At 31.2% G+C, this 17,563-nt stretch overlaps 1 protein-coding gene across 1 annotated transcript; it reads right to left on the reverse strand.

The window, feature by feature from the left end:
- Nucleotides 1-14,108: 14,108 nt before the first annotated feature.
- Nucleotides 14,109-17,353, reverse strand: LOC145583846 (NC domain-containing protein-like protein). Its single transcript, XM_081640812.1, has 3 exons — nucleotides 17,216-17,353; nucleotides 17,056-17,129; nucleotides 14,109-14,929 (listed from the first exon to the last, which is right to left on the reverse strand). Exons 1-3 carry the CDS (start codon nucleotides 17,233-17,235, stop codon nucleotides 14,253-14,255), a joined length of 771 nt encoding a protein of 256 aa, XP_081496938.1. The 5' UTR covers nucleotides 17,236-17,353; the 3' UTR covers nucleotides 14,109-14,252.
- Nucleotides 17,354-17,563: the final 210 nt, after the last annotated feature.

A 17,563-nucleotide genomic window follows, 5' to 3' on the forward strand; every position in this document is an offset into this window, starting at 1 on the left:
GAACATATAAGTTTTTGATACTCCATATAGATGTTTGATCAATTTTTTTCCCAAGAGATAAAGTTACTCCATTCATTCCACAATAACTGAATACGTTGGACTTTTGTCAATATTTATATAATATCCTTGTGTTTTAATAAGTGTTACAATTTGACAATATTTTTAGGCAATTTAAATGACTTATATAAAATAAGAGATAAGGAGGGTAGTTAGAGTGTTATCAAATTGTAAAAAAAAAGATGATGAAGTTATTAGTTTATTGAAAAGTAATAAATATGAGAGAAAAAAAATAATAATAAAACAATATTGAGTTTGGGTGGAGGCTATGAAAAGAGAAAGATAAAATATTAAAAGTAACTTTTTGCCAACAATAAAAGTGTAACACTATTTAAAACACGGTCGCATTTGATAAATGTAACACTTAACACAAAAAAACTTAGTGGGAGTATTAACTTTGATTATTCTTGTACGGAGTAATATTTTATAAATGTAATAAAATCATACTACTAGTTATCATGAGATACATTGTTAGATAGATATTAATATAAACATTTCTAATATAACTTTATTTTGTACTCCATACTATACTTTTTATTACGGAGTAATATTTTATACCGTGTATTTAATAAGAATAAGGTTAAACTAATGTATTACTTTCTCCATTTTTTTAAATGCATTACTTTCATTTTGTAGGTGTTTTTATAAGTGCATCACTTTTATATTTGGTAACTTCATATTATAGTTTATTATTTCCCTTTTAGGCCCTGTTCACTTCACCTTAAAAAAATAATACTAAGTAAAAATAATTTTAGTTCAGTTCTGTAAAATTAATTTTAGTTCAGTAAAAATAAGTCTAGTTCAATAAAATTCAGTTTTCTTAAAGAAGAATCATAATAGAAAATCAACAAAAAAAATTTCAGTTCAGCAATTCACTTCAGTAAAATTAATTTAAATTCAGTAAAAATAATTTAAGTTCAGCAACTATAATTTTGTTTCAGTAAAAATAATTTCACTTCAGCAAAAATAAGGTGAAGTGAACGGGACCTTAGTTTAAAATAAACTCACTTAAATTATTTTATTATTTCCCTCTTTCTATAATAATCCCCACTAAAATAATAAAAATGTTTCCTAAATTTAACTGTATCAATTATCATTGGCGGATGCAAGCTTGGTCATGGTGGGTCACAAGACCCACCATTTTTTTTTTACAAAAAAATACTTAGTATAGTTTTGGTTTTTTTATTTTATTTTTTTTTTTTGAAATAGGTAATCTAATACAACATAAGTAGATATGATCATCAATAATCATTAATCACTATAAACTTGATTATTTAATCTAATTCAAATTGTTACTATGGAGTATAGTATCTATTAATATGATAAATTGGATTGTTCAATCCATCTAATTGGTTGTAATATGTACATTTTTGGTTCCTTTTACGTATTCGGGTTTGAGCATTTTTTATTTTACTATTCCTTTTATAAAACTTTACATAATACTCCAACCTTACGTGTTCATACTTTCCCTAAAAAATGTCAACATTATTTTACATATGTTCATCTAGTTATATATCCCACGTTTTACCTTGTCTTCATTTACTTAAGGTACGTTATCATAAAAGTGGTACTTCGTACTTAGGGCCTGTTCTCATTTACTGAGTTGAGCTGAGCTGGGGTGAACTGAATTGATTGGAGCTGAACTGAACTGAATATTTTATGAGAGAAGGAAATTAGGAATTGAATTGAAATGAATTAAACTGAACTGAACTGAACTGATTGGAGCCAAAATGAACTGATTGGAGCCGAATTGAACTGAATTGAAATGAAATGAAAATTAAGCTGAAAAGAACAGACCCGCTTTTCGCTATATTCTTTCTTAATCATCACGAATAATACCAAATGTAAATAACAAAAATTTTAATTTTTTATCTTTGTAAACAATGCATTATTGATGATTGGTATGCTATCTAGGCACAATAGTGACCTATTACCCATAAAATCCTAGATCCGCCACTGTCAATTATTAAAGAGGAATGGAGTAATGGTAGAATAAGTAAAGGGGCGACATGTGGGACAATGGTGAGCCAATAGGAGGTGATCAGTTAGTTTGCGCAAGTGTTTTGTAAATAATCTTACCCTAATTTACACGTTTCGAGTGTTGGCAGGCGACCATGCGTGGCCCTTTCTAAAGAAAATTTTGACACATTTCATGTGAGAGCAAACACAATGGTTGCCCACAACCATTGTGGTTATTGCTTATTTTATTAATTTCTACATCATCCACCTCATCTATAACCACTCTTATACCCATTTAATAACCAATGTCTCCCAATAGTTAACCACAACTTTTTGGTTATACATTTGCTTTCTCCTACTTTTACCCAACCCCACCACACAATATCTCTCTTAAATCCTATCATATATAACTAATACACTTGGTAATAATAAATTAAAACTGATAATTATTATTAGCATACATTAATTAAAATGACTTATGTTTAAAATTAATGTATTATATTATTTAATTAGTAAGTTATTAGTCGTTAATTAAGAAATACACAATAATTGCAACTTTACTAAATTCGTTAATTAATGAAGATTTGGATTATTTTGGGGTTGTGATGAGTTTTGAGATTTTGTGGGTTTTTTTTAATTAGATTTTGGAATATTCATTTCTTACACAATTTGATAATAAAGAGAGTAATATTCACTAAAAAAAAAATTGTTTCAAAATACCTCAATATTGGGCTCATTTTATAGAGAAAACTAAAATAAAGCCGTTGGTGTTTTTTTTTTTTTTTTTTTTTTAGAATTGTATTTGAAAAGTTATGGCCGTTACGAAATTACAACGATAATAAAAATCAGAGCAAATCTCAGCCATTGATTAAGGAAATAGGTGTCACAATCCTTTTGTGTCACGTCATCAAGAGTTGTCATAAAAACCACCCACTTGCAATATTCTATTGCATAACCAACCTCAAATAACCGGTTATGAGAATAACCAGGTTATTGACAAATTCCCCCAACTTTCTCTCTCTTCAATTTTTTATTATTTTTTCAGTTTCTCTCTCCTAATAACCAACCCAATTGGTTAACCATTGGGCATGCTCTGAATGTGATTGTGACTTTCCTGCTTATGTTTGACCATTTTATTCATCTGTCTTTTTTTTTTTTTTTTAATATCTCCTTTTTCTTTTGTCTTTTTCTTTTTTATAAAATAAAAATTAAATCTAATATATATATATATATATATATATATATATATATATATATATATATATATATATATATATATATATATATATATATATATATATATATATATATATATATATATATAAAGAGGAGTTTTTTCACGAGTTTTTAGAGAGCCACGTAGGATTTAATTTTTTCAGCGCGCCACGTAGGATAATAAATTTTAGTGGTAGCCAATTAAATACGAGATTATTAATTTCTTTTAGAATTAAATAATTTAACTGACACGTAAGCAAAATTAGCGAATGAGATTATCCAGTTTAAATTAATTAAATATAAAATATTATCTTTTAATATCAGGAATTTTATCTAAATATTTAACAATTTTTAACACATAAATATATATGTAAAAAAATTATTTTAAAAAATTCAAACAAACCGTGCATCGCACGAGCTTCATCTAGTTTGTAATAAATGACTCATGCATGACGTATGGTGAGGTTTCAAATTTTTAATAATAATAATAAGGTTTTGATTCAAATTAGGATGAAGACTCTAATAAAGAGGGGAGAAACTAGGGAGGTGATACACATAGACAAAGTCTATGTGTAGCCCCACATAGACAGCCAATGAAATGATGACACGTCAATTTTGTAAAAAAAGAAAGAAAGAGAGTTGAGCGAGATAGTTGAGCGTTAAAAATGAGTGAGATTCCCGCCTAAGAAGAGAGCAGCGGTAAGGATGAAATTATGGCGCCATTTTGCTAAAAAATAATACTCAAAAATTTCGATTATTCGACCAGAAGAGGGTATTCTCCTTTCTCAGCGTACGATTACTTAGTCGAGCAAGGTATGTTAATATAGTTTTAGATGGCGCTATTTTGCTAAAAAGTATTACTCAAAAATTTCAATTATTCGACCAGAAGTGGGTATTCTCCTTTCTCAGCGTACGATTACTCAGTCCACCAAGGTATGTTAATATAGTTTTAGAAACAATTTCTACGATATTGGCGAATGAAGTTCAAGTCATTTGTTGAATCGAAGCTGAAGTAAGAAGCTCAAAACTTTATTGGGGGCATTGACAGTAAGTATTTTTAATTGAAAGTTTTTCTCTTGATTTGACATAGTTATAGTGAGTAATTAGGTAATATGTTATGTTTGATGAAAAAGTTGTTTATAAGGAAATATAATTGGGTTGAAGAAGATAGATATGATTATAGTTTTGCTATTTAATTCCAATCCATGGTTTAAATTATGAAAAAATATGAAAGTTATTGATTTGTAGTTAATAATGTATAATGTACCTTTATCGTGAGTTTATAAAATTGATTTTAAACAATCTTTGTGTGAAATTATTTTTTTTAGTATGAATATAATTATAGTGGTATGATTATGTATTATTACATGTATATTATTTAATTGTGGTGGGGAATTATTTATGAGTTTAATTGTGCTGTGCAGGGTTGGGTTGTAGTGTAATGGCAAATGTGGAGGGCAATTCAGAAAGAAACATTGATCTAAACGAGGTGTTTGAGGACTGTGAAGAAGAGGATCAGGAAATAGCAAATGACCCAGAAGTTGGAATGACCTTTGTATCAGGAGAAGAGTATGCCCAGTTTTGCCACGACTATGCTTTCAAAAAGGGTTTCATGTTCTTCACTGAAACTAGCAAACTAATGGATGAGTACAAGGACGAAGGTGTTACTCGAACAGGGGTAGGGAAGTATGAGACAATGTACCATATGATGCAACGATTAAGATTTAAATGTAAAATGGGGGGGGGGGGTATAAACAAAGCAAAGGGTCAAACGTCATAGGGTGCAAAGTGTTTGTTGATGCTCGTTTAATATATATATTTTGATGATTTGGGTTGCAATAATAACATTTGTACTACAATTAAATAAAAGCAATATATCTACTACTCCCTCCGTTTTTAAACTTGCTCCATTTCTCCATGCGCGGAGTTTTAGGAGAATTTGGAGAAAGTATTAAAATACAGAGGTAGTGGGGTTAGTGGAAGGTAAATTGAAGGAGAGATAATTTAAAAGTAATAAAATTGGGTCCTACTAGTTGAGAAAAATGAATTACATATTATAAAAGCTTTCCAGATAAGAAAATGGAGCAAGTATTTAAAAACGGCCGCAAAAGGAAAGTGGAACAAGTATGTAAAAACGGAGTCAGTACAAAAAGTTCGTATAAAATATTTCAAATAATACTATGATAATTATATTATATGGAGTACCAAATTTTTCAAAAAAAATGTTAGCAAAAAAGAGAAGGGTTTTTTTGGACGGAAAATACCACACTAGGAATTGACACGTGTCATTTCTGATGTCTGTTTTTATATTATATTGTTGATGTTGATTTTGTATCTAATCATTTTTGAAAATTAAGAATTACCTAATATGAAAGGTATAATATATATCAAATAAAATAATTTGGAAGATATTTGTTAACTAAACATGGAAATTAAATTAACTATAATTACATAAGTTTTTTCACGTCTAATAAATTTCAATAACTTTAATAAGCTCTAACAAGTATAAATACAGTGGTATAACTTCAATATAGTCCAATAGGTTATGATAACATAAATAACACCTAACAAATTCCAATAAGTTATATAATGTCTAATAACTTCTAAAAGGTCTTTAATAAGGTCCAATAAAGCTAAATTAGGTGTTATAAATTCCAATCTAATGTAGGATTTCATTTTAGAGACCCACGACGTAGGATTAGAGGTGTCAAAACCGAACCGACTCAAAAATAATTATCGGTTTCGAACTGTAACCGATCCGATTTGATCCGATAAAATCAACACCCAAACCCGATCAGTAACCGAACCGAACTCGACCCGAATCCGAACTTGACCCGATCTGAACTTAACCCGGCACCGATTTGATCCAAACTGAACACAACACGAATCCGATTTGACCCGACCTGAACTTAAATCGAACCGATTTAACCCGACCCGAGTACAACTCGATCCGAAGTTGACCCAAAAAATAACTGATCAAATCCGATCTGTTTTGACCCGAACTGATAAACACGACCCGATTTTAACTCAATTTGATTTTTACCCGATCCGAAAAACCCGATCACAATTAATTATCGACTTTTTTATTTTAGTTCTTATACTACTATATTAACTAATTACAAATAAGTTAACTTATTTTACTACAAAAAAAATATTCCAGAGTAACAAGTTTACTTCATGTACATACCAATTGTATAAAATTACTTTCTAAGCTTTACATTTGTCTCATCTAAAAGATGAAATTGAAGATTGTACAATTCAAGATTTATAATAACCTTAAAAAGATGACATTCTTATATGTATACTATATACCACTATATGTAACTATCATTTGTCAATATATCACTAGCTCATTATATTTTTTATCGTTTCACTTATATGATACGACTTCATATAAACCCAATAATAAGGTAAAAACTCAATAATAACTCTAGTTTAAAAGGAACCTTATTCGGATATGAATTTGGTCAACTCGACCAAAATCCAGCCAAGCACAAAAAGGAATTGAATTGAAATTGAACACTAATGATGAATCAAGGGTACAAATCAACCTTATCTTAATCAAACCGAACTTGACCGAATCGAAATCATCCGAACCGAAATCAACCTAACACAAATCCAATCGACACGAAATAACCCGGTAAAAGCCCTTTTGAATCCGAACCGAAAGTGAACCGATCTAGAGTTGATCAGACTCATATCTGACCCAGAATCAATTTACCATGATCCGAATTTGATCCGGCCCGACCCGATCCGAGTTAAAAGAATAATTTTGACCCAAATATATCCGATACGAACATACCCGACTCGAGTAGACCCGACCCAAACTCCATTCGGTTAACCGAATTAACACCTCTACGTAGGATTTTATTTTCTTAGTGCGCCATGTAGGATTATAAATTTTTGTTGCAGCCAAACAAACAAGAGATTATTTATTTCTTTAAGTTAAGGGAAATTGACAAATGAGATTTTTAAGTATAAAATAATTAAATATATAATATTATCTTTTCATATTAGGAATTTTATCTTAATATGTAACAAATTTTAGCACATAAACAAAAATGAATGATAAAAAGAACTCAAACAAACGATACATCGCACCGGCTTCCTCTACTGAGTTTAATAGAGTCTAGTAAAAAGGATGGATAACCCTTATCAAAACTCATTTTACCTAAAATAATAAACTATCATATCTAAACTTCAGAGAACTTATCTAAGTTTAAGATCTATTTTGTTCACCTTCTTTTCCACGTATTTCAGGTGTAACAAGTTTAGATAAATTAAGTTACGAGTATGTTTAGTATACCTTATTTTCACTTATTTTAGGTGTAACAAGTTCACATTAGTCGGTACAAGTTTAATAAGTTTAGATAAGAATTACTAAAGTAAAATTACATCTAAAATAACTTTGAATAACGTCTAATAAGTTCAGATAAGTTCATGCAACTTCAGATAAGTTAAGAGAAATTCAGAATAGACAAAATGAGGTGCATATATAGAACACACCCTAAGTTCAGATTACATATTGGATTCGGTTTGGGGTTATAAAAACAAAAAGACAAATTACAAACCGAATATAATTTCGACCCATTACTTTAAGCCCGATTTTCTTTTTCCAACTATCCAACGAATTTCCCCTTTCATATATAAACTACCAACAAAAAAATATATATACAAAAAAAAAAAAAAAAACATTGTATTGGAACATCCATTTGAAAGAGTTGGAACCCCAAAACATTTAAAAAACATATACTACATAATTAAAAAAAAAAATCAAATATTAAAATGACAAATGAACACAAAACTCTTTTTAAAAAATTCTCGAAATAAAAAAATAAATTAGTAACAAATAAAAAAAAAAACCAAACAATTGGCCCGGTCTTAGTTAAAAACTAACTCGATCATATTTTAAGTTTTTAACTCCTACCTCGTCAAATAATGAAATATGGTATAATTGTCATTAAGTGAAATATGGAATAAAACTTTAATAGTCATTATTATTATAAAATAATAATAATTATTATTATTATTATTATTATTATTATTATAAAATAATAATAATAATAATTATTATTATCATAAAATCTTAAATTAAAAGTATGAAATGTGGCTTTATATGATTAGCAATATCATTAGACATAAACTGAACTCTTATGAACTAAACTCTAATTAATTAATCTGATGAGAACATACACTAACCCACAAATATAATAACTAACCTTTTAATTAGGCCTAATAACCCACAAATCAATTCAATTCATTCCACACCTTGTACTCTTGTAGGTACTATATAACTTTTCACCAAATATACATGTCCAAATTCTAATTTACATTACACTATTCAATTTTTCATAATAATTTAGTTACCCAACAATAATTACACCTATTTTGAAACCACCATAATGGTAACACTTCCTCCATTTATATGTCTACCATCAACTCATATCACCAATTCAACAACAATCACATGCCCACCATTTCTTCTCAAATGTTTTCAATTCTATACTAAAACACAATTCATCATCTAACAGATCTACAATAATTAACTTTTCTAAATTCACTAATTGTAGTCTACATTCATAAACTCTTTTCATTCTCAAGTTCAAAATCACATATTATACAACTAGTCTAACAATTAAATTAACAAAATTGACCAACATACATCATAACATTTTTTGTCATTTATATCCATAACTACAACTAAGAATTTGATATGAATTTTTAAAATAAAACATTCTTCTTTTTTATACAAATATATTACATATACTCCTAAAACAATATATTTTTATACTAAAATAACACAAATGATGCATTACATAATTTTTCTAAACAATTTCAATACTACAACAATACACTTGATCGCCGTCGTCTCTTTCGCTTGCTCACCGGCACCTTTTATTTCACCCTTCGTTGTTCTACACCATCTTATGTACCACATCAGTGTATGATTTCGCCGAACATCAATTCATACTCTAAACCACATCAATTTTTCATTACATCGAACCATCGTCCCTTCTTTTACTCTCAACCTCCTTACTGACCTTATAGCCACCGTTGTCTTTAAGTCACCATCGTCCACCCTCGCCTTAAACACACCGTCGTTCTCCTTGAAGCCACTTTATTCAGCTTAAACCCACCGTCGTTGACCATCGCCTTAAAGCAAGCCACCGTCGTTGACCCTCGCCTTAAACCCACCGTCTTCGATCCTCACCCTTAAGCCACCGTCGTCGGCCATCCTAAGTCTCTACTCGCAAATATTCATCCCAAAAGTACAATTATTTTCAAATTTAGAATTTGAATTTCAAAATTTTCTTTTCAAAATTTTTCAGAATGAAATTTTCAAAACTATTGGGGTGGGACCAAGTGGGCCAAGCTCATCAGCCAATAAAAAACATTTGTCTACCTGGGGTACACATAGACCCTTTTCGGAGAAACTACACTTACAAACTCTGCCTTATTGATTGGAATCATACACAGCATAGTATATGTTATGTATAGTATACTTTTTTGCACTTAATATTGTATATTTATTAACACAAAACTTTAATAAATAAAAACACAAAACTTTAATTAATAATACCTTTAATTATCAATAACTATTAATATTAATAAAAAAAATTAGAAACATTTATAAAACTAAATTTAATCTTATTTACTATAAAAGTATAAAGCATAAGAAAGGAAGTCCTCGTAAAAAAAAAATGTTCAAAATTATGTAGGTAAATATTGAAAATTTTAATTAGAGCATTTTATTTGAAAGCAGATGAAGTAAAAGATATTAGGCAAAAGCTAACGAACGCTCCGAGGGCGCTAGGTAAAGGTAGAAAGATTAAATTAAAATTAACATTAATTACACCAATTGACGCGTGATTTTATTCAGCTTTTCTAAATTAATACTATTTTAAGTAATATTTTAAATGCTTATCTAACTCTTCGAGGACGTTCGTTAGCAAGATCCAAGATATTATCAGGGTGCAATGTATGCTCCCAAGTACGCTACAAATTAAATTTGAGTTTTGACGGATCACTTTGGATAACTCGAGCAATAAGTGGCGCTATTAGGATCATTTATGGATTAATATTGCCACTTGTTATCATTTGACGTCCACATCCTGTTTCTCTCTGGAAGTTAATGCTTTTACACTAACTGGTTTACGTGCTCTTAACGGCCATTGCGTGTTTTTTTTATTGTAATGGAACATCCATGATCCTTTGTGTATACTATTTTCTCCATTTTTTTAAAATTATATCATTTGAACTTTAACGCAATATCTTTTGATCATTTTTTGTGCTATATGTAAAATATGTAAGGAAACATACTCATGTGTGAATGTGTGATCTAGACCTGGTTCTCTTTCCTTGATATAAGATGTTTTAGTCTGAATTTCATAAAGTTTTGTGAGGTTTGGATTTTTCTGATCTTCTTTAATTTGATTTTATAATTTGACCAAATTTTACCTTAATTATATATTAATATCCGTAAATTAGAAAAATAATTATCAAGTGAGATCTCGGTAGATCTGACAATATCTATTTTTATATGTATTATCTAACTGTCGCAACTTCTATTTTTAAAATCTATTACGGATTTTTTTTTTAATTATTTTTACAATTACAAATTAAAGATATATGAAAATAATCAAAGGGAATTAAGATCATCTAATCTGGTTTGACATGATCTATGTTACCGGACTCTTCATTTCACCTCACGTACCCGTGTCAGATCTTCGACACTCGGACATGGGTATGATACCCAAACACTTCACTTTTAGTTAAAATTATGAAATTTTTTCACAAAATAGCCGCGTCGGACGCTTGGACACGTACCCATGTCAGACATGGGATACCCTAGTCCAAGTAGCATAGGACATGATTTCAACAAGAATAAGTAATTAAAATGAGGCGTAGGCAACAAAACCTAGTTAGATTTGTCCTGATTCACTACATAAATTGGGGTATATATATAAATAGACATTTTTAGATATATAGTTGTCATACCACTGTTTATAAGCGTTTTATTATACTTTTAGTAAGGGAGGAATTCACTCTTTTATACTCATCACATATGTTCATCAACTATCTTCAAATCGTACACTCACATTGACTAACATTTATAATAACATATACTGTTAGAATGATCAATTAACATTGCACTTATAATGACTTTATTTCTAGGGGCCTAACTTTATAATAAGCATTGAGCCCCTAAATAGTTTAAGAGACTCTGAATGTCCTTGTGAACTTTTAAGGCGGCAAGTTGTTATATTTCTATTGTTAGGTTATAATTGCAAAAATGTACATAGTATGTAAATATGTTCAAGAAGTTTTCTTTCTTCTATAGCTTGGTGTTCAATCTACACGGAGTTTACCCTAAATCAAGATTGAAGTTTAACATATATGCGTTTATAAGTAATATATGCTCATCTCTTTATTAATTAAAAAAACAAGATGATTCACTTATTTGGCTTTGATACTAGGAAAATGTTATACATAGCCTTTAGGGCTACATATATAAGGAGTAAAAATGAAAAAAAAAAATAAATAAATGAAAATGTAAAATTAATTACAGTAATTTGCGTGTGATTTTGTCATACAGTCCTAAATTAATACCAAATTAGAAAAGATACTAAATGCTTAGTCTAGTATAACCCTTGATACTAATAATTTACATAAAAAATTCACAATTTGAACAAAAAGTAATAAAACAAAGGAAACAAGCAAGCAACGTTGGATGAATTGAACTTTGAAAGATAGACACCTAGTTAGTAAGTAGTATTATATGCTACAATGCTGATAGCTAAAAATAAATTGAAACGTAATCTAAAGATATTACTTACTTTATCCGTTCTTTTTTACTTGACCCGCTTTGACTTTTACACTATTCACCACTCTTCCTTTGACCGTCTTTTGTGAATAATTTGTAAGGAAAAATATGTTCATGTTGAATATTTTGAATTCGTCTCAAGAAGTACTATCATAATATATAACTTTTATAATTTTTACTTATGGAGAATTAAAGTTATTAATCGTTGAAGTTTTGCATTGACAAGCGTGATAAAAGAAACAGATCAAGTAAAAAAACAAAAGAGAACACTTTTTAAGGCAGAAATACTTTGAGAACATTGGCTTTATTAAAGCCTATGTTGCCCACTAATTTTAGCTTTTGAAAGTCCTTATCATGAAATGATTATGGCAGCATAATGAAACACGTGCACTATTAGCTGAATCTTTATACTATGAACAACTTTGAGTTTATTATTTGAATTTATTATACTTTACTCCCATTTCGACTCCGAGGGTGTGATCATGTAATAATTGTGGATTTGAATTTGTTAACATTCGTTGTAGTCTTTTGTACATTGTATTAATATTGAAGGCGATACAACATTCCTGAACCGTGACTTATTTCAACAAAAATCACAGGAAAACCAAATGAATCGTCCACATCAGGTAAAAGTGTAGCATATCTGTTTCATTAAACAAACTAGATAGATCACAAATATAACAAAATGTCATCACTTACAACTAGCACTGTCAAAACGGTTTTACAGTTCGATTTTGGTTCGGTTTGAAATCGGTTCGGTATTTAATCGAGTCGGTTTGGAATCGGTTTAATTGTCTCACGGGTCGGTTTTGGTTCGGTTTAAATAGTTATCGGTTCGATTCGGTTTCGGTTTATTCTTAAGCGGTTTTAATTCGGTTCGGGTTGTAAACAGTCCGGGTAGTAAACGCTTCGGTGCAGACGGGTTGCGGTTTGTTAACGGTGCGGTGTAAACGGTTTTTATCCCGGTTCAAACGGTTTCGGGTTAGAAACAGTTCGGTTCTTTTTTGGTTCAGTTTATAACTGGTTCGGTTCTTTTTCGATTCAGTTTTTAACTGGTTCGATTCTTTTTCAGTTCAGTTTATAACTTGTTCGGTTCTTCGATTGTTTAACCACTTTAACGTTATTCATATCGATTCCATTTCAAGTTTACTAAATTATAGTTGAATCTGAATTAAAACATAGCCTAATAGTATATTCATGTCACTAGCACACTCCCATCTTTATTTCATTATTACTCACAAAATCAATGTAATCATATGCTTAATAGTCTCTGTGAATTAATTTTATTTATTACACCTTCAGCCAAGCCTTGGTACTTAATATTACAAGCTTTTTTTTTCATTTGGTTTCATCACCTCAAATGTATACATGACTAGAGGCAGTAGTGTTGCTAATAGTTTGAGGCAGGGCCTGAGCCTGCTTGTTTTGCTCTTGTTTGTGAACACTGATTATCCTTAAGACCTTAATGAATGATTTGCCTTGCTATTTAAAAAAAAATATTCTAAGATTTCTAATATTTAATCCATTTAATTATATCCCCGTCAAAAAAAAAAAAAAAAAAAAAAATCCATTTAATTATATAAAAAAGTTTGTAAACGGTTCGATTTAGAAGCGGTTTGGTTCATAAACGGTTTGGTTTATAACCAGTTCGGTTTATAATCAGTTCGGTTTTTAAATGGTTCGGTGCAAACGGGTAGCACTTTGCTAACGGTTCGGTGTAAGCGGTTTTTTTGCCAGTTTAAACGGTTTCGGGTTGGAACCGGCTTCGGGTTAGATACGGTTCGGTTCTTTTTCGGTTCGGTTTTATTTCAGTTCGGTTTATATTCGGTTCGGTTTGTTAACGGGTTCGGTTCTTATACGGTTTAACATTATTTGGGTCGATTCGGTTTCGGGTTTACTAAAATACGGTTCAAGTCGGTTTTCGGTTTCAAAAAAATCGGTTTTTAATCGGTTCGGTTCTCATTTGGGTCGGTCGGTTTCGGGCAGTTAAACGGTTTCGGTTTAAAATTTGACAGCACTACTTACAACAGTTATGAATGACGCCAACTGAATATAACATAATCATTAGCGATCAAAATTTTGCACTCCGAAACACTATTAGCACGGTATCAGGTTTAATTTAAGAGTTTAAACAGCGTTATTAAACTAATAAAACAAATCCCATGTTAAAAAGACAATCACGATAAGCAGCAGTGCACTAGCTGACAAGTGGAGCTGGAAGTTGTGGGTTTAGTACCTGAAGAGCACCAATTGCTAGCCGCCTCGTTAGGTCCTCAACCTCCAACTTCATGACATCCTTCCTCATGCCAATATCAGCTGCAACTCTGCTTGTGCAGTATACACCCACCGCCATTGCAGCCATTCCATAGGGGCTGGCAGTTAAAAAACGTAATGGTGTTGAAAGAACAGCTGCAAGTGGGCCCCCAATAAGTGACACTGCTTGCCCGCTTTGGCCCATCGTCACTTGGTCAATGACTACAAGCCCTGTTTTGCAATATATAGCAAAATCCTCACAGTTATTCTTGAAGACATTGTAAAAGCCAAAGCCGTTGTCAAGTAGGTATTTTGCTCGATGCACCACAGTTTCATTGGGATCTGATGCCGCGAGAGTGCATGTCCCGCCACGCATTTTAGCAACAAAAAGGGGGGCTTTGACATCGTATTCAAAACGATACAAGATGCCACCCGCAAGGAAACAATCTAAACAAGATGAGACAACCCCATGGCCTTCTTCGGGAGGAATACAAGTAGGGCATGGTACATGGGATCGAGTAGGTCCCGAGCTTACTAACAGCACATCCAAAACAGTCCCTGTTCCTACTTCTTGACCACGCCTAGTGAAGTGGATCACTTTATTATCCCCAACAAAAATACCTACATTGATTAGTAAGAGGAATAAGTATTAGAAGTCAAATTCTCTACTAATAAGAGTGAAGTAAATAGATTTCAAAGACCGTTACAAGATGGCATGACCTTGAAGTTATGGCATCTTAAAAATTCAAAGCACATAATTAAGGACCACTTCTTGATGCACGCAAGCCATTTAAAAAACAAATAAAAAAAAAAATTATTACACTAGGCCCCAAATTAAGTTGATCAAAAGTGCTGTCATGCCTGCTAAATCAATTTTTTTTTTCCTCCCTGAAGAATATCGAATCAAATAGACATGATCTTATCAGTCAGTTAATCAATTGATTGGCAAGTTAATAGATACACTCAACTCCTTATACAATGCGCATAAGTTTAACCCTAATAAAATACCCCTCTCAGGCTTCTAGACATTAACTCATAAATTTCAAAGTAAATTATAAAGCCCATGGTGGCACTACTTCATTCAAGGCTCAAACAAAACTTTCAGATGCTTAATTGGTCTGCCAGAAATGCCAAATAACAATTCCATAACAAATAAACAATGAAAAATACTTCATAGTTAACATGAAACAGGGCCACAGCCACTCAAATCTGCAATTCTGCGAGAGCCTGAAACCTTAATCCCAGCAATAACTACAATTATTACAAACTGAATTCACATACTATGCTCTCACTAAGTAAGTATTACAAACAACATAAACTAGTCACACAAACTTGTAAATTATTGCACAAACCTGATCACCATAAACACTGAAAGCCAGGGCATACTGAAAAGGAGCTTTTGAGACGACCTCAAAAGAAAGGCAACTCAATCGTCTTCATCAAGTCTATAACAAAGAGATAACACGTGTATACTAGCTCGACAAAACATGGAACTGGGAGCATACTGCCCACATGACTAACACTTAAATGACTACATCCATTCCGTTATTACTAAGCGTGTCACTTGTCTAATACATGAGCCAATTTTCACTAATGCACATGGACAACCAGCACATGTCACATGAACATGTGCAAATTTGATGACAATAACGACGGCGTGGAGCCATCACATTCGCACACATGGAAAACTTATTCATTCCTAGCCACTACTAACAAAACAATTTTGTAACAACACATTAAGAAAAAGAGATATAACTTCCTTATGTAACAACATATTAAGAAGATTGGTGGATATGCATTTTTAGTGTCCTAATGTTTTGACAGACCATTACATCAGGTTTCATATCTACATCAATATAGAAGAACAACGATAGAGAAGGGGCATTGATAGGCATCATAAATATAGTTTGTTAAATTAGAGGCAACTAAGTTACCACGATCACTCCCATGTTCCAACTAACTAGAATCCACTAACATGTCTCACCAATCTAACCTAAAATACAATCCATTTAATAGTGAACTGTAAAAGACAAAAATGTTCAGAAGTGGCAGCATTGAAAGAGCCAAGGAAAACAGATACTAGAATAGAAAATGACTCTAGGATGGGATAAAGATCAACCTTCCATTCTAAATATTAGACCAAAGGTGAAATGTCCACATTTTAACACCATAATAAGGATACCACAATCAAATAGTTGGCATCATTACCAACCCCAACTCAAATTCAGTCACAATGTCTACCATTTGGGAATTCAAACATGACAATTAAATCAAAAATCTCGATATCTATATACCAAAGAGCACTTTCATTTCTTATAATGATTCGAGCAGGTGTAATTTCTTCAATCACTTTAACATTGACCTTCAATTGCATGATCTACTTCATCTTGATCGACGAGCATGTTAAACAAGGGGCTAGACCCTAACAGCATCTTCAGAAAACCACCCTTCCATAACCTCATTTAATAGTCATTAATTAGTTCCCAACAATACTTTAATTTGTTTTCCTCTTTGATCCACTATACCTTTAAGCAATTAATTCATATTTCATGAAAATCTCACATAATTAGACCAACTATCAAATCCAAAAATTAACCCTTCAACTCAAAAACCCACAAACCTTATCTAATTTCATAAAATACCAAACATCAAATCAACATGAAAATAAACAAACACCCAAAATAAAAAAAAAAACATCATAATTCTAAAATTAAACAATCAAATTAAATACAAAACAAAAAAATTACCATGATGGGCATAAATATAAGCGGTCCTCCAAGAATAGATGTGATCCCCAGGTTTAAGACTGTTTCGATCAACCCTGAAAAGGATAATTCATAATTAGACAAATAAAAATTGGAACTTAAGACAAAATTAGAAGTTGGGTAAAAAATTGATTGATCAAACCTGTTAGAAAGCAGACCCATGTTCAAAATCTGTTTGTTGGTTCTTTGGGAAAGTTCCTTAGTGAGTAAGGAAAGACGGTTAGGAGGGTATATAGAAATTTGACTATGACGGTGACGGTGGAGGTTAAGCAACGCTAAGCAAGGTGTTTAATGTTCATTAAATTACCATTATCTCTTTTGTGTTCATGTTCATGTCCTTTGGAAACTCATTATTTTATAACTCCTTCCGCCCACATTTGTCATAAATGGGCGCTCTTTATTAAATTTTTTTCTTTCCTCTTTTAGCAAAATTTAAAGTGCTAAAAGACTATTTTACCTTTACTTTTTTATTTTAAATTTGTTTAACCTT

This window comes from Chenopodium album, chromosome 2, assembly GCF_948465745.1.
Source record: "Chenopodium album chromosome 2, dcCheAlbu1.1, whole genome shotgun sequence".
In the NCBI taxonomy this organism is placed as follows: Eukaryota; Viridiplantae; Streptophyta; class Magnoliopsida; order Caryophyllales; family Amaranthaceae; genus Chenopodium; species Chenopodium album.

Coding starts and splice junctions, on each gene's coding strand:
- LOC145583846 (XM_081640812.1), bottom strand. CDS start 17,235: ATGGGTCTGCTTTCTAACAG. Junction 17,130..17,215: donor ATGGGTCTGCTTTCTAACAG/GTTTGATCAATC, acceptor TATCCTTTTCAG/GGTTGATCGAAACAGTCTTA. Junction 14,930..17,055: donor TTATATTTATGCCCATCATG/GTAATTTTTTTG, acceptor TAATCAATGTAG/GTATTTTTGTTGGGGATAAT.